Source organism: Falco naumanni, chromosome 4 (genome assembly GCF_017639655.2).
Source record: "Falco naumanni isolate bFalNau1 chromosome 4, bFalNau1.pat, whole genome shotgun sequence".
NCBI classification, from domain to species: Eukaryota; Metazoa; Chordata; class Aves; order Falconiformes; family Falconidae; genus Falco; species Falco naumanni.
Genome location: NC_054057.1, coordinates 64,862,517 through 64,888,749, shown reverse-complemented (window position 1 = coordinate 64,888,749; position 26,233 = coordinate 64,862,517). Strand labels below are relative to the sequence as shown.

Genomic DNA, 26,233 nt, shown 5'->3' with positions numbered 1-26,233 from the left:
CCCCTGTGCCCGGGAATGCTTCCAAGTTAAGTCAGTTGGTTAAATGCTCTTTGTGGCGGGTTCCCCACTGCTCACCACAGCAGGAAGGAGCAGCGAGTGCCCAGCAAGCTTTGCCCAGGGCGGGCCAGGCGCTGCCTCTCACCTTCTGCAGGTGGGGAGAGGTTCCCACGCACCCAAACAGCAAGGCCAAGCTTGGGCACAGGTGTCCCTCACCCTGCCTGTGAGCAAAGGTGCGGGGCAGGAGCTCAGTGCCCCTCGGCAGTGTTGCAGTGCCTGTGCACATCGGCCTCCTCCCTGGTGCCGACGGGAGCACCTTCAGCCTTGCAAGGAGCTGGTCCGCCTGCAGCTCCCTGCCATAAGGCAAACAAACCTTTTTGCCACCCTGGCACCTCGGCCCCTGACCTCAGCTGAGCCTCGGTGGGCAGAAATCACGGGAGGGTTCAGGCAGGAGCAGCAGTTTATTAGGCATTCCTCGGAGTGCTGGAGACATTGCAAATGCAGACAGCTGAGAATTGCACAAGAGTAGCAGCAGTTACAATCGCATGTTACTTCCAGGCAGGTGCCATCAGCATACGTGCATGTGGAATTTCACTGAGCCCGATCAAAGTTCAGGCTTAACCCCCCCCAGGTCCCGCTAACACCCACCGCAGCCGCGCTGGGGTGCAAGTAGAGCCGGAGGTGCAGCTCCGTACTTGAGCCGTTTGTGTTACTTAATAGCACAGCTGCCCCCCGCAGCATGGCAGCGTGCGTCGCCTCCTGCTCCTCCTGCGGCTGTGAGAAATACGCCTTGGAATCCAGGAGCGAGGCTGTTCCACTTGGTTCTGGCCAGTGATTTCTAGTTCAAAATAAGCCACGGGCAAGCAATCCTTCACTGCCTCTTGGGCTTAACCGGCCTCGCAGAACTGGGCAGGATGTAATATGCCTCGCACAACCACTGCGGCGAGCCAGTGTCCTGCATTTGATGAATTCAATGCGAAGGGCCTTCACGGTCCCTGGCGTGGCTGCTGGCAGGCCTTCAACAGCACCGGCCCTGGGCGCCTGCGCCCCCAATGCCGTTGCCTCCCCATGGCACAAAGCCTCAGCCACCCACCCTGTTCCAGGATGCTCCCGCCAGCACCTCTACGACTATAAGACTACAGACAGATTTCACACATGTTTTTACAGTGCCTCATAAATAGTCCCTTGTGTAAGAGGCTTCTCAGAACACGGGCCGCATGTACTATTTTAACAATACAATTTATGGCTTCATATAACTCAAAAATATAAAAAGGACTCAAAATATTGCACAGACAAATCTGATATACACGAGGTTCCCCATATGCACTCAGCCAGCGTGTGCAGGCACGTGGCATTCATCATCTTTGACGTCATCTTTGACAGAAGATAGTGAGTAAAGAGACTTAAAATAATTCCAATGTCATCAGCGTGCAGTTAAACATGCAGCAGGAGGGAGGGACATACACCACTATAAAAAGAAACCTGCATTTCTCCCCCAGCAGGAAAAGGGCAGTTCCCGATTGTTTTACATTTGGCTCAGGAAAAGGAAACTTTGGTTAAAACAGAACATGTAATATGGACTGAAGGTAAACATTGCACTGCCCTTCTAAAAGTGGCAGGACAAAAAATACAAAGCAGAGACACTCAGGAGTACCTCAGCGGTAGAACAGAGATGGGGGAACACTGGGCACGAACACACCCAACACGCTGCAGTACGAGGGCCAAGAAATGCACAGGTAAGCGATGCAGGAGGGCTGTGCACTGACCCAGCCTCCTTTATTTCAAGGGCACCCAGGGGATCCTTCCCAGTGGGGCAATGTGCCTCCAGGCTACTGCCGGAGGGTGTTCCCTGCGGCGGCAGGTTTATCCGCATCTGCGTAGAACTGAGCGATTTGGTCTTTGTACTTCTGTGCCACCACTGGTCTCTTCAGCTTCATTGTTGGGCCTGTGGGAAAAAACATGGCACAAGGTTTTAATGGTGATGGCACCACTGAGAGCCACAAATCCATATTTGAGCGAAGCGAGCCCAGAGCAAGAGCCAGAGCACGCACGGACTTCTGCGCTGCTCTGCGCGATCGATACACCTGCCTGCCTTCCCCTGCGAACACGAAGGGCGCAGCCCTCCTGCCAGCGACAGCGCAGAACTGGGGTGCGCGGGGCTCAGCTCTGCCTGGCAGGAGAAGGAATTCAGCCCGCCCTTCCCACAACGGTAAGGAAAAGCCCCAGCAAGGAGAGGCCGGGGTAGCACCTCTGTGTACTGGGGTCTGCTCCGTGCCCAAGGGAAGGGTGACAGGGTCGCCCCGATAGCCCCACCTGCCACTCACCAAGCTCTCCACCAAGGACAGAAAAATCCTTCTCCAGAAGGACCCACTTCTGGACTTTCTGGGCATTTGAGACAGCTCCCTCGTTGACTGCTGAAATTCCCTTCTGGATAGCCGCATAGATAGCCTTGTCTTTGCTGCTGATAATTTCGGAGACTTTGGTAGCCTTGCTGCCCAGTTTCCGGCAGTATTCAATAGCTTCCGCAGTCAGATCATCTCCTGGCTCGCCGGTTTCCACATCCACGTTGCACTGCAGGAGAGGTCGGAGCAGGTAACTATTGCCCAACACGGTTCCCTTCGTCCTCACGAGCCTTACAGCCGGGGGAAGCCACCCCCTCCCCTTCCCCACCCCGGGGCCAAGGGCCCACCCACCAGCCTCTGCGGTTTTCATACGCTTGACACAAACTACCGCTTCGAACGAGAGCTCACCGGGGCAAACTGCAGGTGAGGCCCCTGCAGGCCTCTGCCCACGCAGCCAGCCGGGCACGCAGCTTGTCTTCCAAATCCCTCCTGCGCTATCCCAAGTTGATCGCTTTTTTGCTTGACCTTTTTTTGGGGACCCCAGTTTACTTCCCTACATCCCACAGCAGCAGAACAGTGACACCTGGCCAAGAGCAGGACGGCACCGCCGCGCCCAGGGCCTGGGTCGGTGCCTCTGCACAGGGGCAAGGAGGCCGGCGCTGCTCTCGCTAATGAGTGACTGCCGTGGTCCTGAGCCCCCCAGCCCGCGGGGCTCGAGGGAAGCCCGTGCAGGCCACCACAGATGCATCACCGTGGAGTTTAAAGCCAGGGTCTAAAAAAGAAACCACAGACAGTTTGTTACTGCCCAGGCTGCTTCAGGGGACAGGGACAACGTGCGAGAAAAGCAGAAGGGTTTCTGTTTTCAGTCTTACTTTTAGGGCTTTTGCTTGTTTCTTTCTGACCTGCGTGGCACAGAGGGAAACAGTTGTCCTGAACAACAGAAGAACCCAATCAAGTGGCAACGTTCATTTGCCTGTAGTTACAACTGCTGTTTGCCACTCAGCTACAAGTCAGACCCCACAGTGCCTCCTGTCTCTACAGGATGCTATGAAAACGCATAACAGTTACCCTCCTCGCTCGAATTAAATGCATTCAGCAACACAGGTGGATTCCTATGCTGTTTTCCATTACCTTTAGTGTTAGAAGCATAGCAAGGAATTTTGCTTTGTCTCCAACCAACATTGCATTGCTGATGATGGGAACAGCATCTTTTACAGCATCCTCAATTGGAACGGGAGGAACGTTCTCACCTCCTGCAGTGATGATGAGCTCTGGAAAACAGTCAAATCTTTATTAACACTTGGAGCTTTCCCCCCTTCCTTCACAATCTGAAATAACTTGACCGCTCCTTTGCATCTGCTGGATCAGAGAGTGAGTCTGTGTCCCAACAGCTGGAGAAGGCAGTGAACCAGAAGGACGCCAGCCAGGCTCAGGGAGAGGAGACAGCACAGCTGTGTGCACACAAACAGCATTGCAAAAGCTGCTTTAATGTCCAGAGATGTTTGCAGTTTGGGAACACGGGGTGTGGTGTCCGAGCACCTCAGTATGCCGCCACAGGCACCTGCGGTTCTACGGCGTGTGAGCTGGTACCCAAGTGGTTCACAAAGTGAAGCAAGAGTTTTGCTGGGGCAGGGTGTTTGAGGTTACGCAGCTGATGCCGAGCAGGGGACAGCCTGTCTTTCTCAGCTGTCTTCTATTTCTTAAAGCAGCTCCTTAAAGCTTTGCATGACCTTTCTGATGATTGAAGACTCACATGAAATTGGATTTATTTGGGGTTGGGCAAAGTGGTGTCTCAAGAACTACGTTGCTGCAAGCCGTTGTCACAGCAGCGTTAAGCTGTTGTTTAAGAGGGTAACTGGCAGAGCCAGCTGAAACTGGAGGCAGCTGGTAGCACACGCAGCTGGGTGGCTCCAGCACCTCAAAGCCAGCCAAGCTCTAACTCCTGCTTCTGAAGTCAGAAGGTTTCTTCCTTACTCTGCAAATGCACACTGGTTTCAGAGGCCATCCCTCGCCTTCCCAGCAGCAGGACGACCTGCAGCCACATGCGCGTTCAGAACTTCACAAGTATTTAGATATTCTTCTGTGCAAGTCACGCCCACAGAACTAGCGTGATGCATCCTGTCACAGTACTGCACAGCCTCAAGACACTCAAGTCAGGGGACGTGTTACCTTTGATTCTGCCAGTGATGTAGAGGAATCCATCTTTATCGTGCTTGCCAAGGTCACCCGAATGCAGCCAGCCATCTTCATCGATTGCCTCTTTGGTTTTTTCTTCCATGTTCAAGTAGCCCATGAAGATGTGCCTTCCCGAGAAGCAGATCTCCCCGTTGCCATCTCTATCTGGCTTATGGATCAGTGTCCGGCAGCCTGTGATTTCCTTTCCACAGCTTAAAGAGAACACAAACCCATGGCTTTTGTTGTTGTATTTTTTTAATAATTCAATAGCTAAGCAGCAGAGTGAGATTCTAGCAGTACCCTCTCAAGCTGAAGTGCCTGAACAAAGTCAGGCAGCTTCTCTTACAGCTGCTTCAGTGAAGAACTTAGAAACTTAAAAGGCATCAGCTTATGTAAGGGGAACTTCAGAAAAAAGCTGTTGTTGCCAAAAGATCAGCGCTCACACACAACACCTGGTGTTTTCCACTTATTGTCCCAAACACCTGAGCTTTGAGTTAGATTATTTATGTCCTTGGCAGCGAACTTTTACTGATGGTGGTATTTACTCTGCAGACTGAACCTGTGGGGACTGAACAAGCCATTCAAAGCAACAACCACAGTCTTACTGCATTTATTCATTTGACATTCAAGTGAACTGTAGGCTACAATTACTAATTCCTCCTTCTTCTCATCAGTCCTTTGCTTCCTCCTCAGCTCCTAGAGGATCCAGGCCAAGTTAAATTTAAGTAACACTGCTGTTGCCCTTGGCACATCTCTTCATCTGCAAGATGTGGCCGAAGGAACTGGCTCCCTAGCAACTTTTTACTGGCAGCAAGACTCTGGGGATGAGCTGCACCAGGTGAGACAGACACGCCAGATCAGGAGAAACCCGAAAGCAGCTCCTCCCCGCAGGCAGCAGTGCCCCGCTCAGAGAGGCATTTACCTGGTAAGCTTGAATGCGTGAGGTAGAGACATTGTGTGAGGTCCAGAGCTCTCGCTCATGCCATATAGCTCAAACACGGGAATGTTCAGGCTTAAAAAAAATTCCAGTGTCTCTCTGGTAATGGGAGCAGCTCCCGTGTAGCACTTTGTGCACTGGTCCAGCCCAATGGCCTTTCGCACTTTCTTGTACACCAAGTGCCTGGCAAGGCGGAAGTTCACTGGGACTTCTGAATACCTGTAGGAGAAAAATGGTCACAAGATCTCGGTCACCAAGCAGAACTTCTCCCCCTTCCTCCCTTCACCTTCATCCTATTTTAGTTTAATCAGTAAAAGAATTAATTTCCCCTGCCAGCCCTTGCTGCTCACCCTCTGGTTCAAGGACTGCATCTGGCTTTTACTGTCTGTAAGTCTGGCTGGTTACCATGGAATATAATTCCTGATCTGATAGTAAAGTTCTAGTATTTGTAACTTAAGTTAACATAATTTGTAACTTAAGTGTAGTTCATAATTACCCATTCATCCGCTTCAGGTTTGTCTGCAGCCCGACTCCCTTGGCCCACGATGCCACTTTTCTCCTGAGTGCTGATGATTTTGCACCTATGGATTTCATTTTTTCTTCCATTTTTTCCCAGACACGAGGGACTCCCAAAAAAGCAGTTGGCCTCACCTCCCGCAGGGTGTCCACCAAGGTGCCCTGAGCAAAGCAGAATTTAATACAGCTTTCAGAAGTGCCTCACTGTAGGCTTCAGGTCAACACTGGTCACTAGCCAAAGCTTAGGACTCTGCCATCTATTTTGAGGAATTGCTCATTTCCAGCTGCAGTGCCACCAAAAGAAAGGAACCCAGGAGTGCTCAGTGGTTTTGAGAAGACAGCAAGGGCCAACGCTTTCAGTGCCAAGAGAAGAACCGTTCTCTTCTCAGGACATAGATTTAATGGTGGTGGTGTTTTGCAACATGGACAGAGCAAATACAAAGCCATTGCTCAACCAAGCTGTCAGGGCAGAGAACTGGTGTCAGGTGGGACACCAAGAAGCTCCTAGTTGTGAAGTGCTTGATCAGCTTAGCCCAGCTTGCACTACAGAGTCAGAAGGCAAAGGTCAGAGTGGCTATATTCTCAAATCAACAGACCCTTAAATGGGAGCAGTCAGTCACAGAGCAAACAAACCAAGTTAGCACAGCTTTCGGAATCCTGAGATAAGCCATCCATGTTTGTTTTAAAGCACCCACCCCAGCCACGAGCAGGTGGATAGCTGTAGGTTTTTTATAATCTTACATTTTTACCTTTAATGCATCAGGCTGAGCAAAAAAGACTTGTACGCCAAATGTCATTGCCGACCAAATATCTGACATCTGTGCAGCAATATGACTGAGGGGCAGATAGCTAACCACCAGCTCCTGCTTTTCTTTAGCATCTGTCAGCATTATGAAGCGCCCTGCCGCCGATGCCGTCCACGTCAACTGTAACAAGAACCCACATCAGTATGAAGTGCCAGCACTTATGAGCTGGCACAACACAGAACACGCAGCTCACACAACAGCTCTACCACGTCCTGTGCTCTTAACATCAGGCACGTTCTTCAGCTGACCCCTGCCCTCCCTGAGCATCCACCCAAGGTCACCGTTCTTGGAATGGGCAGCTTTACAAATGATACATACATTGTCATGGCTGAGCATTACTCCCTTTGGCTGTCCGGTGGTCCCTGAGGTATATATTAGCGTACAGCACTGATTAGGCTTCTGTGACGCAATGATTTCACGGAGCTGAGTATCTGGAACATCTTTGCCAAGGTCCATGAACTCACTCCACTGTATAGAGAAGAGAAGGGCTGGATCACTGTCATTCACATGCAAAATTAAACCCTTTGCTATAAAGGGAAGGAAACTCTTTCCTACATCCAAACCTCTGTCAGAATCTGGAAGAGGCTGTAAATACGCACTGCAGCCCCAGAATGTTGTCTTCTGGCTGCCACAACTGGCCTGGCAAGAAGCAGAGAAGGAGACTGATCCACCCCGAAGAAGCTTACTAGCTCTGCAGCAAGCCTGGTGTTCAGTGGGAGTGCAGAGCTGAGGTAACTGTGGGACCCAAGGCTGCCTTGCAGAGGTCTGTACACCAACGCTCTCCCTTACAACATGGATTATCGAGGTTTCAACAACAGTAGACATCTAGTGCTTCAGGAAGGCAAGAAATCCCTCACTAAGCTCACATGGTCCCGTGGAAGGCAATGGTTGCAAACCATCAGCTAAACACAGCCAGTATTTACAAGCCATCAAGATGCTCAGTACTTACAGAGTACAGATTTGGTCTCTTCTCTTTTAGCTCTTCCCCATACTGGATAATAGCTTTCAGATGAGGTAGTTCATGCTGAATCTGTGTTAAGAAGTGAGATGAATGAGCAGAAGCAAATCCTGCCTGTCCCTTTTAAGCCTAAGCAACCCACCACTGACTGTGCTATTGCTATTTGCCACTGTAAGTGAAGCTAAGAGAATCTCACCTGTGTTATTGACAGAGGACGGAGAAGCCTCACTAGAGACAATAATCATTTGGACTGGGACGTTGCCAGACAACCTTAGGGGACACTCCACTGTTCATTTTGGCTTCTTGTATTTTAAGCTCAAGGCTTTGCTAAGCTACAGAACCACCGTTTAACACCTCTAAGATTTAGCACTGGTGACTACTCATCTGGCTTGAGCAGGGAGCACGCAAAGTAGGCTCAAGCAGTTCACCCTCTGCTTTTACACCCAGTGTTTCCCTCAGGTATTACCCTCCCATGGCATCTACCCTCCCACATCTGCCAACAGGATGCTGCAGCCCCCAGCCATTTAAAAAAGTATATTTACTTCTAAGATTTTCTGCAGTTGTTTATGGTTTTCCACAACCACAATGTTAGCACTGCAGTTCTCTGCTACATAATGACAGGCCTCAGGAGAGTTTGTAGTGTAGATACCAACAGCAAATCCACTACAAAAGAAAAGGGAAAAAAGAAAAACAGAAAGGCAAAACACAGAATTAGAGGATAAGCAGAGTTGCTGGCAAAATTCAGACCATTTTCAGACTTTAACAGAGGAAAAACTTCAGGAAGCATTTCCCATAAAACAACAACAAAAAGTGGACAGCTTAACTGCAAGAACAAAGGCTCTGTTCTGGGGCATGGGAAATGTCAGAATGGTATGAGGGACCAAAATGCCTCAGGTGGAAAAAGGCTATGCTGTGATTCTCTAGCACTTCCCATCATATTTTCAATCACAGTGCAAGCAAGCATGCTTTTGGATTAACCGACTGTTATCTTATTTTGAGAGCACCACCTAGCTAAAAAAAAAATAGTTTTTGTCTCATTAGTTCATAATGAAGTAAAGGGTTTAGGTTCTAGCCATCTTCATTAAATTCAAATGAAGGCAATTGGTTTTGTTCTGCATTTTTTTGTGTGTGGTTTGTTTTGTTGTGTTATTTGCAATCAAAAAACTACTTCTCACATGAATACTGAAATTACTATCTGAATGCTAAAGCAAAACGCATGTCAAGAGACAACACTCATTCTTACCCTGCAAGGATAGCTCCAATATCAGCAATAAACCACTCTGCAGAATTAAATCCCAAGATGCACACTCCATGGAAACGCTCTAGTCCCAGCTGTAAACAAGAGATGAGATTACAGCAATCTTGGTTTTCCTTTGAAGAATGCTGAGAGTTAATTTAAAGACCTCTGCTGTGAGCACAACGTCAAGGGAAAAGTTCATGCTATCATATACTGTAATTCACACTGAAAAACTTCCAAAGACCTAATATGGAACCAGTTAACTTTTACATCAGACACTGGCCCACTTTATCAGTAGGCAGAAAAAAAAAAGGATTTGCTTAGGTCTGCAGTCAGTATGACCAGCTCACTGACACTAATGGTATTGTAAAACTGCAATCCAGGTAGTTACCCATTCCCTTTGGACTGGGAATGAGAAGGTAAGGGCTTAAGTTAGGCATGACCTACTGAGACATTTAGTCATTTAGTATAGGTTAGGTATGTCAGATATCAAAAATTACAAGAGCAACAAGCTCCAATGACAGTCAGAGGCACCTTGCTATGAAATTCCAGCTGTTGAAGTCCCAGTCTTTAAATCTCCTTCAGCCATTCTCTGGCTTTGTCCCAGAGTGGAAGTATATAGCGTGGAAGATCCCACCATAAGAATAAAAGCAGAATGGCTTTAACTTCAAGAAATAAGACTTCATAATGATAACAGTAAGTGCATGTAACATTGGTTTCTCTCTTTGAGCATCTTAACTCCCAGCAGTACTCCCAACAAAAGACTCAGCCAGTCTGGACATTTAAGTCTGACCGATAAGCATCCCTTCAAGTTTTTTCTTGGAAAGATTAAAATTTACATGCCTCATGAAGAGCGTTGTCCAGGTTTGCCATATACCTCAAACACCTCACTTTAAATGTTCCCTTACTTTTTAGTTAAATGTGGAAACAACTTGCAAGAAATTCAAACAAAGACACTGCGGTCATTACCAAGCTGTTCATGGCATGTTCAGGTATTTCCCTGTCACTTTAAGACTCACCTACACTCAGAGAATTTGCAGGTTTAAGATGCAGTTGACTAGAGCCATTTTAGCAGTTAAATTGACTGAGCAGGAATGAGAGGAATTCAACAAAAGCTTACCTTCAGAAAACTTTTTGCTGCTTTCCAGCACTCATCATAGTACATCTTATATGTTAGTTTTATCCACTGGCCACCCTTTTTGGATGCAAGGGCATAATAATCACCGTATTTACTAGCAGCTTCCTGGAATAGTTCATGAACAGTCTTTGGTGCCTGACTGCCTATGCCCTGTTCATCCATCCTCAGCCTGACTTCTCCATCTCGTCGTGTTGTCCACACACTGGAGGTAGGAGGTGAAGAGGCTGGTTTGAAAGAAAAGTGTTCAGCATCCTATATTTAGAAATTGCTTGTTACCGTAACAAAAATATAAAGCCAAGTATCAAACATATGAAAGCAAATGCTACTGCACCTGCTCCCACACCTCTTTTTTGACTTTGTATTCCCAGCAAGTTTGCCATACGACTCCTAGTATCTTAGACCAGGGGTAACAGATGAAGCTTCTAAAGCACTTTCAAAATTTTGTTAAACATTTCCCAAATGTTTAACAAAAGCCCTAAAGCTCTTGTACTGTTAAAGTGGCAGCTTCCCAGGATATATGCTGTGTGCTTTTTTTCCCCTTTGCTTTTTTTTTGTTTAAGGAGGACTGAAAGCAGTACTTTATTACCTGGTAGATAAGCATTAGGCAGTGACACTACGTATTTCACTCCTGGAAGCGCATTCTACTTAGGTTTAAAGTCTAAGTTCAAGACACTTCTGGGCAGACCATCCCTCAGTTTGCATTTCTTCTTCCATTGTTATGGTTTGATAAATTCCTCCCTCATTTCAATAATAATGTTATGCGCAATACCGTAACTAGAAATTCTTTCCACTTACCTTTCAATCCAAGCGTGTCTATCTGATGTCCCTCCATCTTAGTATCTTCAACTGCCTCAGCACTGTGGACCTCAACGGTTCTGCAAAGCACAAGCAGTTAGCCCTGGAGAGGCTTTAGCACACTGGCTGAAGAACACCTGGGGCTTGCTTGCTCTATCCCTTAATTATATTAGTCCTTGGATGTCAAAGTGGTTCCTGATGTTCTGCAGGTGACTGTTCATTTTATTAGCCTGCATGGCTATGGCAACGCAACAGGTCCCTCTCAGAGACTGTGCAAGTTTTGCCTGAACTGCTCTTAAACACATATATGTTGCCCTAATGGTAGCTATCCTTCCAGATAAGCTGCAGAAGAATCCATAAACACATCATCCAGAAAACCGATAATTTAATACCAGAGGTCTGCTCTAGGTGCCCGAAACAAAGAGCCTACAGCAGTGAGGAGATGGCAGGCAGGAAGGAGCATGTGGATCTGGTGCTTACCTCCTGTCTGCAACATGCAAGCCTAACGAAGGGAAGGCCTGTCAGCCCCTCTCCTGAGCCGTACAGCAATCACCCGGCTTGTCGCCCTGTGGGGAAACCCACAGAGATTTCCTGCAGAAGGCCAGGCCAGCTGAAGAGCAGGAAATTGATTTAACAGGAAATCTCACTCTTAGGTATTCCCAATAAAGTTAGTGCACAGGGCTCCCACCAGATGTTTGTGAAGAAATGGAAACAGGCACCTCCCTCATCTACTTCAGCCATGCTCCTCACCAGGAGCTGGTCCTGCGGGGCCAGCTGAAAGTTGCCCCTTTTACTTTAGGCCTTGGAAGACGTGGTGAAACACCACCTGCCCGTAGCTGTCAGTGTTCTTCCTCCATCCCTTTCCAAGACGGGCTCTTGCACAACCATAAATGAAGAGGATAAGGAATAATCAAGTCCCATTCCCACTTCAGACCATGAGTTGGAAGCCAGACCCTGTGAGATTTGGTATTCGAGTCCCTGTGCTCCACTCCCTCAAAGGACATCCCACCCTCCAACCTACAGGCAGATGATGCTTGTCCCCCTGCCCTAGGTAATACCCTGCTCGGACCATCAGCGCAGCGCTGAAGTCAACTTTCAATCAACCCAAGATTATATTCCAGAGGACCAAAACTTCCATCTTGCCTTGCCAAACAGCCCTCCCAGGGCCCTTTGCTCCAGGCCATTACAAAGGTGTTTGTTTCTTCATGCCAGTGCTAGGTGTTTACTCTGTCCCATGGCAATGCTTGTGCAAGGTTTCTTCTCTAGCACCAACTCCCAGGCCTTCTAGAAGGGCTGCAAGGCCCTGACATCACAATAGCCCCTGCCCTCTGCAGGGGCAGCCTGGGGACAAAAAGCAGCCCTGACACCTCTGCCTGTCACAATCAGACCACACCTGCACACAGGCAGGAGCAAATCGGTCCCAGGCAACGCCCCCCCCCCCCAACCCAGGCAGGGTTCCCACCGAGCTCCAGATTTTCCTCCCTTTCTACTAGACCACAAAGAGGACAAGACAGCACAAGGCACCGTGTGAATTTTGGTGTAAAGGGTAAATCGCTTCCCTCTGGTTTACGTTTTCTCTGGATTTCTAGGGGACAGTCAACTATTACTGCTTTGGGCATATGGTAAGGTTTAAGGCACAGAGAAGATTTGACATGGCTACTCCTATGTTCTGTCCAAAAGCAGAACTGCTTCTCCTAACTAATCTGCAAGACAGAAACTAGAGGGAAGTACATTTTCCCCCCCTTTATTTCCCCTAAAGGGATTACGAGATGTTCCCTACTACGCGTTTCCTCCTCATTATTGAGAGCATTTTTCAGCACAAATTAATCCTCAGTTGCAACAGTTCTGCACTATTTCTCCACCAGCTTTTATGATCAAAGCATGCAAATGACCCAGTAATACGAGCAAAAAAGGCCCCCAAAATTCCCTTCAGTGAATCAAGTCATCTTTTTCTCCCCCTTACTACATATAATTCAAATGCAGCCTGAAAAAAATTAAGCAGACGTTTTTGTCAGCTATATCCCATTACACTGTGGTGAGACACAGACCCTTAAAGCCTAATCTGCTCTTTAGTGAGAGACTGCTTAGATTTACAGAGAGACTAACAGGAGTCTGATGAAAATCAGCACTGCTACTGCACACAAGCTATCCCCTACAGAGGCACACCTCTGTGTACAGTACTGCAACACTTCACCAACAAAGAAGTACTTACTAGGTATTCCAAGTATTTGATCAGTGCCCTCCCAATCACATAGAACTAACAATTATGCAAAGTTCCTTTATAAAAGGTGATCCTTCTGACTACACAGAACATTCTACCATTCCTGCGCTCTAAGTTTATATTAAATGCACACTACTTCAAGCTCTACACTCTGCATGGTAGCTATGTACAGGAAATTTAATTCTGTTCTTCTTTTGAGAGGGAGAGAGTAGAGATTCAGCTTTTGGATTTTGGAAGTAGTAACACATGCTTGAAATTTCTTCCAAAAGAACATATCATAATTAATCTAAGTAAACATGAGAGAATACAAACTACATCCTACGTAAACAGGTACCACAGAGAAAATAAAATCTTAAATTAGACAAACCTGGCTGAAGAGTTGAGCAGTACATCATCCAGTGCCACCTCACAGTTCCCTTGAGGATCCGAATTAAAATAAGCCGCAGGGACTGGTTCTGCAAGTGCCGTACGTGCATCTGACTCACACAGCATTGTCCCTGTAAAAACAGGTTTTAAAAATCAAAATACAAATGAATGCTACAGTAAAATCGGCTTCCATTGGTGTAGCTATCTGACCAAGGCAAGCCCAAAGCAGGCATGACTCAAGGCTGCTGTATTTGCATGAAGTACAGCAAATTCTAACCGGATGCAGCGCACCCCACATCATGCTCGGTTCATTTGAAAAACCTGATCAGCAGTAGATGATACATCCATTCCCGCATCCAAAACCAAGCGTGACAATTACAGCTCTGAAAGAGCACCATGAACCTAACAATTCAAATTTTACACTCCCTTTGTCCCAAACGTTCCCCCTCGGCTCTCAGACTCCCCCCAAACCCGCCACCACAGGGCTCCAGGTCCAGCCTTACAACGCATCGCCTTTGTGCGTCCTCTCCTCCCGCAGCTGCTCCGCACCAACGCTGAGGAGGATGTGTAATATCCTTTATTTTTAAACTAGCGCCCAGGAGGCAGATCTGGAGCATCTTATGTCATGTGCTGCCTGCCTTGCAATTGGAAGCAGCTCGTCACCCCACACTACCGCCTCTTAAGGAAGCTCTCGCCCCACGCCTGCCGCCAGCCTGCCAGCCTCGGGGACACTGGGGCTTTAGGGTCCCTTTCAGGGGACACAGCCCTGGGACACCACAGAGATTTAATCAGTTCTCACAAAAATCAGCGCTTTTGCAGCTGTTGTTTTTGGCAGCCCAACGCTGCTTTCTTTCAGTACTTTGTCGTTAGGGGGTTTCATCATCTCAGGCTGAAAGCTACGTTGATTTTAGTTAAGGTTTACATTCATTAAAAGCCTTTGATGTTTACGACTTGACAGGCTGAGCTTTAATTGTTTCAAGGCATTTCTAACTGATTTGAGATGAATCTCATTAACCTTGATCTTTTTAAAAAGTGGGATTTTAGCATGCTATCTTGTACCAACATCAGACAGACGCAATTTCAAGCCGGCAAGGTGAAGAGCATATTTGTTTCAACGAGGACAGACAGGAGGACAAGGAAAAAGCCCTTTTATCTAACTGCAGCCTTCTGCCTCTGATGGGTGGGGAAAGCCAGGGCCAGCCACAGCGCCAGCAGGCCGGCCTGCCTCCAGCCCAGGCAAGCACCTTCCCTCCCTCATCTACGCAAGGACACGTTGCTGCTCACGCCACACGCTGCAATTCACGATACAAAAAATAGTTTCATTCACAAGCAGCTGAGAAAGGAATGCCTCAAAAAATCCCATCTCTGAAGCTCCACGATAAATGCGAGACATCACCCAACACCCCATTCCACACCAAAACACCAGAGAAGTTTATTTTGAGGTTTGTTTTTTTTATTACTTGTTTTTTGCTTTTTTTTTATATGTGTGTGTTTTTTTTTTGTAAGACAGCTATAAGAAAAGGGGCATTAGCTCTACAGAGCACCCAGTCCTAGGAGCAGCCACCCAGACCTGTGAAACCTGGGTTGCACTCCCTCCCCAGCCTGGAGGAACTCAAACCCACACCTAGGAGAGCATGGTGGTTGCCAGACTGCACGGTGCCCACTGGAGGTGCCACCACCACCACCCCTCTGGCTCAAAGACAGACCCAGGTGCAAGGCAAGGAGGAACGTACTGCAGCAGCTGCCATCAGGCCTGACCCCCTTTCACAGTACTGTACCCACATGCCTTCCCAGCGCCCCTCAAGGAGGGGTTTAAGGCTCCCCTGCATCTCTGAAGGAAGCTTTTCTCTCTGCACTAATTACAGTGTTTCTCTTGCCATCTGCTCTTTAATGCAGCAAGAAAGTTTCAAGTGGAAGGGCGGAGATGTCCTCGTGCCAGCTGTCTTGCAGGACAACCCAGCAAGCTCCTGGGTGGCAGAGGTTGGCTGAAAACCCATTGTGGATTTCTGTGTGTGTCCCCAGTCACTCAAGAGGAAAAAACGCTTCACAGTGGGGACCATAGCTGCATTCTCCCCTTGCTGCACTGCGTACATGCTGTTCACCACGACCCCCTGTACGGGGGCACAACCCTGATGCAGGGTCCCCTGCTGATGGGTGCTTGGTTCCCAAATGTGGGCACACCAGGTATGGCACAAAGATCAAGGACACAAGGCTGCACAACTGCAAAGTCCAGTGGGACACAGCAGGACATCACTATCACATCCAACAGGATGGGTTCATCTAGGAGAATCTAGATATTAATGCCACATGGCCCTCAGCACCTGGAGAGCAGCTGCACCTCCCCGCATAAGCAGACACAGAACTTCTGGAGTGCCCAGGTACACCTGAACCATGAAAAAGAGCTGAAACGCAACCTGGTTGTGCAAGTTTCCTTGTGAGCACAGACCACAGGAATCCCAAGTCAGTCATGCATTTTATATAACAAATCTTGGTTACAAACAAAAATTTGCACATATATACTCTCACTGGCTTGGCTAAGCACTGCCGCTTGCCCCTTCCTCTGCTGATGCTGAGTTAGAAACACAGCTCTGCTACACCAGCTGCTGGAGAACACACAAATGCTCACCAGAGCCAGGCTTAACACTCCCAGTAGCTCACCGGGGGTGGACGGGATCACAAATGATCCTCACCTACCCCACACTGTTTCCAGAGGAGTTAACACACCATGATGTACCACAGATGTTCAGGAACATGAGAAACATGCACCCAAGCAAAAACCTGCTCAAAGAAATCTCCCTTTTAATTAAATCTGTGTGACAACTTAAGTAATTTAAATACAAAGAATCTTCTGCTTGAAGGGAGCGTTGTGTCCTAGAAGAACTGGAAGTTAGTGAATGGTTTCATTGAAACTGCTGCAGAGCTTCACTGACAAAACAATTTAAAAGCTTGACTATATGTAAACTCGTGAGGGTCAACAGGACAGGAGCAAAGGTTTCATTTATAACGGGCTCTGAACATGTGTTCACTTAAAACACACACAGACCTTCAAAAATACTGGTTCAAATTCAAATTAATGCATAGTTCATCAGCCATCTTCACATTTTCCTGCACATCCCACTTTGCTTCCTGTTGCTGATTTCTTTTTATTGGTAAAGACACCATGGCTGACCTGGTCCATTTTTATCACGTGCAGATCAGCTTTAGGAGATTGCCACATTATCTTACTGCCTGTCCACATTTCCACCAAAACTGAAACTTAGCCTTTTTGTTCCCTTGTTTTCTTTAAAGATTTATTAAGTGAGGAAACGGTAGCTGAGCAACCTCCTCTTCCTCTTTTAGATAAAGTCTATTTTTAAAAAGGGCAGTGACAAAAACTTGCTAAGCCCTAAAGGTTTTCTCCTCAGCAGTACCACTGACCACGGGTCAGCCTACAGCTGTGCTGGGAAATTGCCTGATGCAGGAGCAGAGGGCACACGAGGGAAAACAGCTCCAAGCCCCATTATAAAGATGGTATCACGCCAAGGATCTTGAATGATAGACACAACAGCAGGCAGACATTTGACTCCATGGCAGCTCCTTCTGAGCTGAGCTTTGGTGGAACGAAACTGCCACAGAACGTCATCCTCGGCGGCACCTGGGGCTTGCCCACGTGAAACAGCACCAGCGCGGGCAGCCACCGAGGGCTGGGGGCACTGTCACCACGTATTTCCTCAGCCACGCCAGCCACTGTGCAACTTGCCATTCTGAATTTTACGCAGATTGCTTCTCCAGGACACCGGGATATTTTAGGTGAATTCCCCAGCAAAGTGACTCACCAGGAGGCTGGTTTAAGTTGCCTAAACTGCTGTTCATTTTACTGTACCATCTGGGCGGGAAACCCCCTCACGCCAAGTAAGAAAGCACAGGGACAGATTTTTCCAAGACACATCACACATGTTTCTGCCAGCTTCGACATCACCCAGGTCTTCATCACATCAAATCAAGCCCAGCCAGGCTTGGAGCCGGTACTGGTGCATCCCTGATGGCCTCAACGGTGTTTCACCACCTGCTCCGGGTGGGACTGGGGGGTGGCAGCCCTGCGATAGCCCACCAGCCCCAGCCCACAGCACAGGCCCCCTCAGCCCCTCACAGCATGGCTCCCCTCACTGTGTGGGCCCCCCCTCACAGCACAGCCCCCATCAACCCCCCACAGTGCCATGGGCCCCCCTCAGCCCCTCACAGCATGGCTCCCCTCACAGCGTGCACCCCCCCCCCTCGCAGCGTGGCCCCCATCACCCCCTCGCAGCGCCATGGGCCCCCCTCACAGCATGGGACCCCCTCACCCCCTCACAGCACCATGAAACCCCTCACAGCACCAGACCCCCTCACAGCAGGGGACCCCCCTCACAGCACTGCACCCCCTCAGCCCCTCACAGCATGGCTCCCCTCACAGCACGGCCCCCATCACCCCCTCACAGGGCCATGGGCCCCTCTCACAGCACGGGACCCCCTCACAGCACCACGGGCCCCAGATGGGCCAAACCGTGGGCTTGTGGAACCAAAACCTCAAAGCTATTCTGGACCCCTGGCCAGGCCACCCCACGCGTGAAACGAGCTGCTGGCCCGGCAGCTGCAGGCTGATCTCACAGCGAAGGAGTGAGACCTCCGGGGCGGGCAGGCTCACGCGTGGGCTCAACACTCGCCCCAGCCCCGCAGCCCACCCGGGACACCCTGTCGCTTCCCACGCATTTCCCGTACCACGAAGGCCCGCGGGACCGGAGCTGCCCCCGCCACCCCGTGGGACGCGGAGCCCCGCGCGCCGTTACCTCAGGAGCCGGCAGGAGCGCGATGACACCCCCCTCCCCACGCGGGCTGCTGCCGCGCGTGGCCACGCGGGGCCCCTTTAAGGCGCTCCGGAGGGCGGGGCCATTGCCCAGAAAGGGCGTGTCCTCCCGCCTCCCCGTGACCCGCGCTGTCGCGCCATTGGGTGTCGCGGCTGTCGGAAGGCGACGAGGCCCCGCCCCCTCCCGCCGCCGAGGTCACCCGCGGTCGTTGTCCCGCCGCCGCGCCCTGGAGCCGAGCCTGAGCCTGAGCCTGAGCCCAGGCCCCGCAGGCTGAGGGCGGGACGGGCTGAACCAGGGCGGCGGCAGCCGGGCGCGAAGGCGGCGCGAAGGCGCCCCGCAGTCACCCCCAGCGCGGCGGGCGCGGGCCGCGTCTCAGAGCCGGGTAACGCGGTTGCATGAGGCGATGGGCGGGCGGCGCGGCCTGGCCTGCCCGGGCGGCAGCGCGGGGAGCCGGGCGGGAGGAGCGGCGGGGGAGTGGCACGGCGGCCGGCGGCAGCAAAAGGGAGGCCGGCCCCGAGCAGCCTGGCCCCGGGCTCCGAGGCACAGACGAGGGGAACGGGCTGGATTTGCAGCACAGTATCGGGCACCGGGCCTGGGGCGCAGGCCGCGGCCTAGTGCCCTCAACGTCCTCTTAACGTCCAGCGGCACGTTTTTAAATTGATTTTTTTTTTTAAGTTACGGTCTGGTAGATCGTTGCACTGTTCTCAGTTGTTCCTAGCTGATAAAGTTGCAGAAAAGCCAGAAATTTGTTTATCCTGGTAACAAAACAGCTGTATCTGTCAAATTAATTATTGCTGCTCTTCTGCCAGCGCAGATCAAAAATTCCTAAACGTTGTTTTTTCTCCTGAGACTTTTTCTCTCCCTCCCCCCTGTGCCCAGAGATACTCCCCACTCCCTCGGGGTGGGGAAGGGCATGGTTCACACCATTTAGTTGATGAGCAAACCTAAGGAATATGTCATGAGAGAAGCTCCTGCCAGAAGGTCAGGGCCACAGCTGGAGCAGCAGCAGGCCCAGAGGACAGAACGGCGCTGAGGATATTGCAGCGGCGAAAACAGCAACGGCACAGTGGGACAGGGACTGCCAAGCCAGCCCCGGGAGTCCAGCACTGTGTGTCAGCGGGTCCAGGCACCCAGGAGTTCTTGCTTTGTTGACTGTTTACAATCTCCTGCAGTCTGAGCCTTCCGTTGCAGCTCCACTGCAGCCTGGCCAAATCACACACGTGACTCCCGTTCTGATTCGGCTGGCAAATTTAATCTGAAGCGCAAGAATACAAACAGCATCCAGAAAATTGGTGAGATCTGTAAACTTGGTGGTCTACTAACCCTCTTATTCCAGGCATGCCTTGGTCGTTAGCCAGTACCTGCTGTGCTGACAAGGGGCACATAGTTCTCAGTGAACCAAAAAAAGATTCACAGCCCAAAGGTTAGCTGAAGTGGCAGGGGTAACCACTTCTATTTTTGGCGATGCCCTAAGCCAACAAATTACCTTGGCCAAGCTGCTTTTTTGTGCTCCCAGTGTCCTTGTCTATCAAGCTGAGGTTGCATCACTACTGAGGCAGATGCCCTGGTGTTTGCAAAAGTCCCGTTGGTTCTGGGACCAAAGGGGACCCGGTTACTGGTGAAGGACTAGATAGGAGCAAAGATAAGTGCAGGTTGTGCTCAGGCAGCTCTGCCACAGGCCGGAAAGGGGCTGCTCTTGCTGCCTGCAGGGGATCAGCTTATACCTCTGTATAACTACAAGAGCTGTCATTAGTGACTGGTGATAGCACAGCACAGCCCTTAGTTAAGCTTGAACTAGCAAATGCACCAGAGTGACTGCACTCTTCGCAGACTATCACCTTTGCTGACTCTGTATTTACCAGCAGTTAACCTGAGCAGTTAATTAACATGTGTAGACGTGGCACTCAGGGCCATGGTTTAGTGGTGGCCTTGGCAGTGCTGGGTTAATGGTTGGACTCTGATCTTAAGGGTCTTTTCCAACCTAAATGATTCTTTGATGCCTTCATGTTTCTGTCCTGTCTTGACATTTGCAGGTATTTAACATGGTGCAGCGGAAGACCAAGGTGGAGGAAGATGTCATCAAAGACAGGGGTGTCCCTCACAAGACAAGAGTGGTAGGGTAAGTGCCTTGACAGGGCTCAGGGTAAATGCAGATGGGGGCCATGGTACTTTAAGCTCATGTATGACAAGTCACCCAACTGTGGTTAGAAACACTGGTGTACGGACAGCACACTCCTTCCTGACGAGGGTTAGTTAGTCAGTGAGACATAGGCTGGCTGCTGCCAAGAGCTGAGTTCTTCATCTCGGCCACAGGTTTCCTGTTTCTGACAGAACATCACCCTGCTTTCTGGTAAAACAAAAGAAATTCCATTTGCAAGTTCTTTCCTACCTTAAGCAAAGAATCACTTCATACAGCTGTGGACACAGAGGGTGTAGAAATAAGTTTATTCTTCAGCTTAATCATTTCTCCTATGCCCACCTAAATGACCCAAGACAGTTTACACAACTTTTCACTTTTGTCACCCTTCCCGTCCAGCACTGGCATTGGATCTGTAAGCTATTCTGGGCTAGCATTCCTCTGATAACGCTTACAAATTTCCAACTCAGAGTGACTGGTAGCAAGTGACTCAACCCGAGATGTAGTTGCACTTCAGGACATTGACTTGAAAGATAATGGGGGCAGGGGAGGCAAGAGGAGAACGAATGCACTGGGGAAATATGCTGGTAAACATGCTGTCACAAGGAAGGAAGAGAGACAAAAAAGTCTGTTTATAGCATAGTTATTTCTAAACTTAAATAGATCATGTTGTCTTTCCCACCAAGGACTTGCAACATCTTTCTGGTCATATGAAAGTGTCTACAGTAAATAGGTGTAGGTCTCTGGAAAAAAATCAACATACCCAAAAAACACACAACAAAAAAGACATGTGCACACACACACACTAAAATCCCGGACCAAATTAAGTTCTAGATTCATACCCAACTCTCAGCTGTCACAAATCAACATAGCTTCAACAAAACCAAGGAGTCTTCACCAGAACACACCAGCTGATACTTACCTGCCTGTCTGTAATAATGTGACTCTTTCGCAGCTTTGTTCTTCTAAATAAAACTGGAGGAGAAAGTGTCTGCCCTGTCTGTCATAGGCACAAACACTTTTTTTTTTTTTAAATACTCATTCAAACCTGCACACTAGTGGATGTTGAAACAACACAGTATAGGCAAAGGCTGTCCGTTGTTTTATGCAACATGCAAAGTATAGTATGTGGCACACACATCCATAAAATGTGAAAGGCAGTGGAGAATTCAAATTTCTAACCTATATAATAATTTAGTTTGATGCCATATATCACCTACCTCTGGAGGTCTTCTCTATGTACTCTGAATATTAAAGCTAAAACCAAATTGCAATGCTATTTATGCCCACAGGTAATTCCACTTTTGAAAAATAATTTGACAGAAAGCCCTTTGCTCTAAAATGAGATGCATACAGAAGTTAGGTGTAGAAGAGTTGTTTCCAGCAGCTCTGAAAAAAAACCCCAATTGCATCTCTGGAACTTCAGTAAACAAAAGATTTGTATCTTTTGCTCTGTAGGAGAAAGGTGGGCTGCTTCCAGGTTCCCAAGCCAAGGGACTTTGTTGCAATGTCCCATTGTTTACCAGTCTAGCCCAAAGCAGAACAAGGCTATGCCCTGTCTGCCCTCCCCATTTAAACTGTGTTGTAACCAGGAAAGTGATGAACGTGTGACCAGAGTTAAGAGATCACAACACGGAAACATGGTCTGTAACTTGATCACACAGAGTGCGGATCCCGTTCAGTGTGCTGTGAGACAATACAGGCGGAGAAGTGGCTGGGGATGGTTGACTGTAGCTGGGAGTGCAGTGCAAGGCCTTTGCACCTGTAATTCAGTCTGAAATGTTAATAATGCACAGGGCTACTTAATATTTTTCCGTGTTTTTTAAACATAAACTCACTGTAGTAAAAAAGTTACAGAACTGTAAAATGATCAGTCATGAGCATGAACCTCCCCATATGAACAAGCTGAACCTTCCTGTTTAATATTCAGGCTCTGAACTTCCATAAGACTTTTTTTGTCCCCGTTCAGGATGGAAGAAGTGACCTGAAACATTGGGAACGTTCACAGGGTAGGCAGATAAGGCTGGCCTTCCACAGTCCCGTTTTCAGAATAATTCTGCCCCAGCTTATCCGGTCAGCACACACGTTCTGCTATATCCAGCCGTGTGGTCTTTGCCCTGTTGCGGTCTGTCCCGCAGGCCAGCCATCTATGCTCATACGGCCACTGCAGCACAATTCCCGATGGTGATTTTTTCTTCTTTGTAGAAGAAAATTGTCCCTCATATGCTGGCTCGAGGAAATCACTCTATAGCAGTTGAAGTAGTTACTGCCTGTCATTGTCACCCCTTACCTTAGCTGCTGCAGTTCACAGCGTTGCAGCTCGGACTCACTTTGCTGCTGGGCGATGCTGCAAAGCTAGGCTTGGCATGGAGGTGGCCAAAGCAAAAGCATACTTACCTTTCTCTTGGTGCTTCTGGGCAGTTGATGGCTTTTGGCAGAGGGCTGGCATGGAAAGGTGAGGACAGACACAGCATTTCACTGCAGCCTGTCCGTCAAAACCTTAGAGACTCAGTTACACCTCCCTTACATCCAGTTGAAGCTGTTTGCTGTGATCGTTCTGGTGCAGAAACCCAGCAGCTCTTCCCACCTGCCTGAGTGCAGTCAAGTGTCTTAAACTGCACATCACACTGCTGTTTAAGTGTGTGTGTGACTTCAGTCTCACCCCTGCTGATTATCAGCCCCGTAGATTTATTGCTGCACAAATGTTTGCTAAATTATTGCAGGCAAAAGCAACTGATACAGCTGAAATCATATAAATAACTTGTCTAAGTTAGGGTAGCTGATTTTGCCTGATGGCAATTTCAGCAATTGTTTCTCAGCTACACTGCTGGTAACATTCACCTCCAAAATGAACGAGAAGGTGGTGTGAATCTTCCACTAGACCAGGTTGATCTGAGCCCCATCCAGCCTGGCCTTGAACACTTCCAGGGATGGGGCATCCACAGCTGCTCTGGGCACCCTGTGCCAGCACCTCAACACTCTCACAGTAAAGAATTTCTTCCTAATATCTCATCTAAATCTACCCTCATTCAGTTTAAAGCCTGTCCTATGGCTACATGCCCTTGTAAAAAGCTCCTCTCCAGCTTTCTTGTAGCCCCATTTTTCAAACTCACTGCACTAGAAAAGAAGTTCTGCATTGTACAGAAATTCCATTGAAACCTTATGCCAGAGCTATTCAGTCACTGAGAGTTTAATTACACAGACGTTGCCTCCATACAGAAGTTATGTTGACATAAGCTGTATTAATTTAGTTATATCAACATGACTGTCTTTGATTACATCCAAGTTGTGGACACATCCTCCTCTAGCTTCTGTGAGCTGAGAAAGCTACAGCTCCCTGCAAGGAGTAGCACACAAAACCCCACATACACTGTTTTTTCCATGACCATACACCGTGGTTTTTGCAGAATTTCCAGACAGCTACAGCCAAACCAAACAGATAACACACCAGATAAATGCTCGGTCCTTTAACTCTGCTGAAAGGAGATTTCAAGGCTAGGAAGGAGCATTTGGGTTTCCAGCTGTGCTAAAACTTTGTTATGGGGAAGAAGGTTGAGAAGAGTAACCTCTTCAAAGCCCACATCCTCAAATTGGGAAGCCCTTGCCAGGGACTGCTGCGATACTTGCTGCCACCCAAGGGACATAGAAGAAAGGGCAAGGGAAAGGCTAAACACCATTTCTTCTTTCTGCCACCTTCAACACTCACTGTTTGCTGTCAGAGGAAGGCTGGAGGGAAAGCAGGGCTCTGCTATGCTGTCAGGGCAGGATGGAGCATCCCATAACACTGGAGCAGTGACAGCCTGGATTTTCCCGCTGAAGAGACATGTGGGCAGGGGAGGACGTGCCACAATGCCACTAAGAAATTCCAGCATGGCCTTGGCACAACCACGCTCAACAGATTTATCCTCCTAAGCCCAGCCAAAAGCCCTGAGGAGGGTGGCTGGCTGACCAGCAGAAAATTTAGAAATGTGTGATGCAGGAGACAACACTCATGGGGCTGTGGTTGGAGCAGGCTTTCACCTGGCATTATCCACCTGCAGTGCACAAGAGATGTGGCAGCTCCACGCAGGAAAAGCTGTCGCTTCAGTTTGCTTCAGTCCCTCTGAAGAAGCTTCCTCAGTAGCAGCTGATGCAGAGATCTCAAGTGCATCTCTCGAGCAACTACACACCTACAAAAGCAGACCCTATCCCATCTGCATTAAAATGATTGTGAAGTTAAGTTTTATTGCTGGTATATTGAAAGAAAATCTGTTATTGCTGTTTAGCCAGTCTTAGTCTGCATGGGGTGATGCTTTTTATACTGTGGCAGAGCGGACGCAGAGAGCCACCGGTTCTGGCTCCTTACACACTGCACCAGATCGCTGAGATCACTCAGCAGTAAAATACAGCACGGACGGGGGGAACGCAGCACAGAAAGCTTGGAGGTGGAAAGTCCTGTCTGGGTTAGTACTTGTGATTCTCCCTATTCAAACTGGCTGAACACAATCAAACCTTTCTTTGGAAATGAAAAACCCCAAAGGCAACTTTTTGTTCTGGTTTGGGTTTAATCCTCTGGGAATTTTTTCATTTTTTTCCGTATAACAGTTCAAGGGAATAGCTTCATTTCAGGTTTCATTACCAGCAACCGAAACAACAGTATTTGTGATGGATAAACATTGAATTTCAAAGGATCCCACTACCTTTGCAGGGCATTTGCTTCCATCAAAACACTAGTTTCTGTCAAAATCTCCCTTTAGTGAAATCGAGTCAGACAGATGCTTTGAGTCGGATTGGGTTTTAGCTGAACTCCGGTTTGCTTTGAGGAATGTGCCCTCCTGTGGGTGGCTGTTACAGCTGCAGCAAGCGTGCTCCTTTGCCAGCAGGCTTCGTTTCTTCTCATCCTTTACCAGCAGCTTTCTTAAATAAGGCTCCTTCGCCCAGACCCACCCCGATACTGTCGGGGCTGAGTGGGGTGAGATGTGGCTTATGCAACAGGTTGCAAGAAACAAGGGAAAATTAATTCCAGTGATCAGCTTGACACAAGAGGTGACAGACAGATCCCTAATTAAAAATAACAGCCTTGTCATTACTCCCTGGGTTCCCAGGAGGAAACCGGCCAACTTCCAAGGTTTGTAGGACTTTATCAAAGGTATTATCAAGAATTTCATGATATTGCTGGCAGGGTACAAGAAGACAAGGAACCTCTGCTTTGGGTTTCATACAGTAATTCCTCTTTGGAAAGAATAAGAGCACAGCTGAATGTGGTTTACATTTCATTTGCAGAGGTATGGATGCTGTACAGTGGAAAATTGTGCCATAAAAATTAAAGTGATAACAGACCTGCAACACCACATTGCAAGTGATACCAAACGGGGAAGGACCGCAGGCACTTCTGAAGGATTTCATTAAGCTATTAGTAAATTTGAGTAGTGACTCAAAATAAACATGTTGCAATTCAATATGGCCAGATGCAAAGTGCAGTGCTTAAGCAGGAATAAGTGTCCACAGTATTGCAGGTTCAAAAATAACTATTTTACATGGCACTTCTGTAGGAAAGGCCTGGAGTTTTCTTCAAGAAAAAACAGAGGGTTGTCTGATTTAGAGAACAATCTTCAGACACATCAGAAGGAGCTATTAAGAAATTAATCTGATCTCCATTTGCCATGGTAAAGGTGGATATTTATGTGCATTAGATGTCTTCAAAAACCATTCCATCCCTATTTTCTGTTTTACTGTTTATTAAGCAACGACACCCTCACTAAAAGTTGATCTTTTTAAATAATCTTGGCTTAAGGGTCCACAGCCC

General features: G+C 48.5%; 1 protein-coding gene and 1 long non-coding RNA gene across 7 annotated transcripts; one reads left to right on the top strand and one right to left on the bottom strand.

Moving 5' to 3' along the window:
- Positions 1-439: 439 nt before the first annotated feature.
- Positions 440-18,385, bottom strand: ACSBG2 (acyl-CoA synthetase bubblegum family member 2). 4 transcript variants are annotated; one of them, XM_040591311.1, is made up of 15 exons: positions 18,294-18,385; positions 13,490-13,619; positions 10,902-10,981; positions 10,089-10,330; positions 8,975-9,063; positions 8,274-8,394; positions 7,723-7,803; positions 7,092-7,241; positions 6,717-6,893; positions 5,948-6,129; positions 5,437-5,670; positions 4,509-4,726; positions 3,471-3,610; positions 2,322-2,568; positions 440-1,942 (listed from the first exon to the last, which is right to left on the bottom strand). In XM_040591311.1, exons 2-15 carry the CDS (start codon positions 13,612-13,614, stop codon positions 1,827-1,829), a joined length of 2,202 nt encoding a protein of 733 aa, XP_040447245.1. In that variant the 5' UTR covers positions 13,615-13,619; positions 18,294-18,385; the 3' UTR covers positions 440-1,826. The 4 variants fall into 4 exon arrangements, with proteins under 4 accessions (XP_040447245.1, XP_040447246.1, XP_040447243.1 ...); XM_040591312.1 differs by having other exon boundaries at positions 18,226-18,345; XM_040591309.1 differs by having other exon boundaries at positions 18,210-18,317.
- Positions 18,386-18,485: 100 nt separating this feature from the next.
- Positions 18,486-25,886, top strand: LOC121086890. 3 transcript variants are annotated; one of them, XR_005827466.1, is made up of 4 exons: positions 18,486-18,693; positions 19,503-19,603; positions 20,345-20,430; positions 25,711-25,886. It is a non-coding gene; the product is annotated as an uncharacterized LOC121086890 (long non-coding RNA). The 3 variants fall into 3 exon arrangements; XR_005827467.1 differs by having other exon boundaries at positions 19,484-19,603; XR_005827465.1 differs by lacking the exon at positions 18,486-18,693 and having other exon boundaries at positions 18,733-19,603.
- The last annotated feature ends 347 nt before the right edge of the window (positions 25,887-26,233 follow it).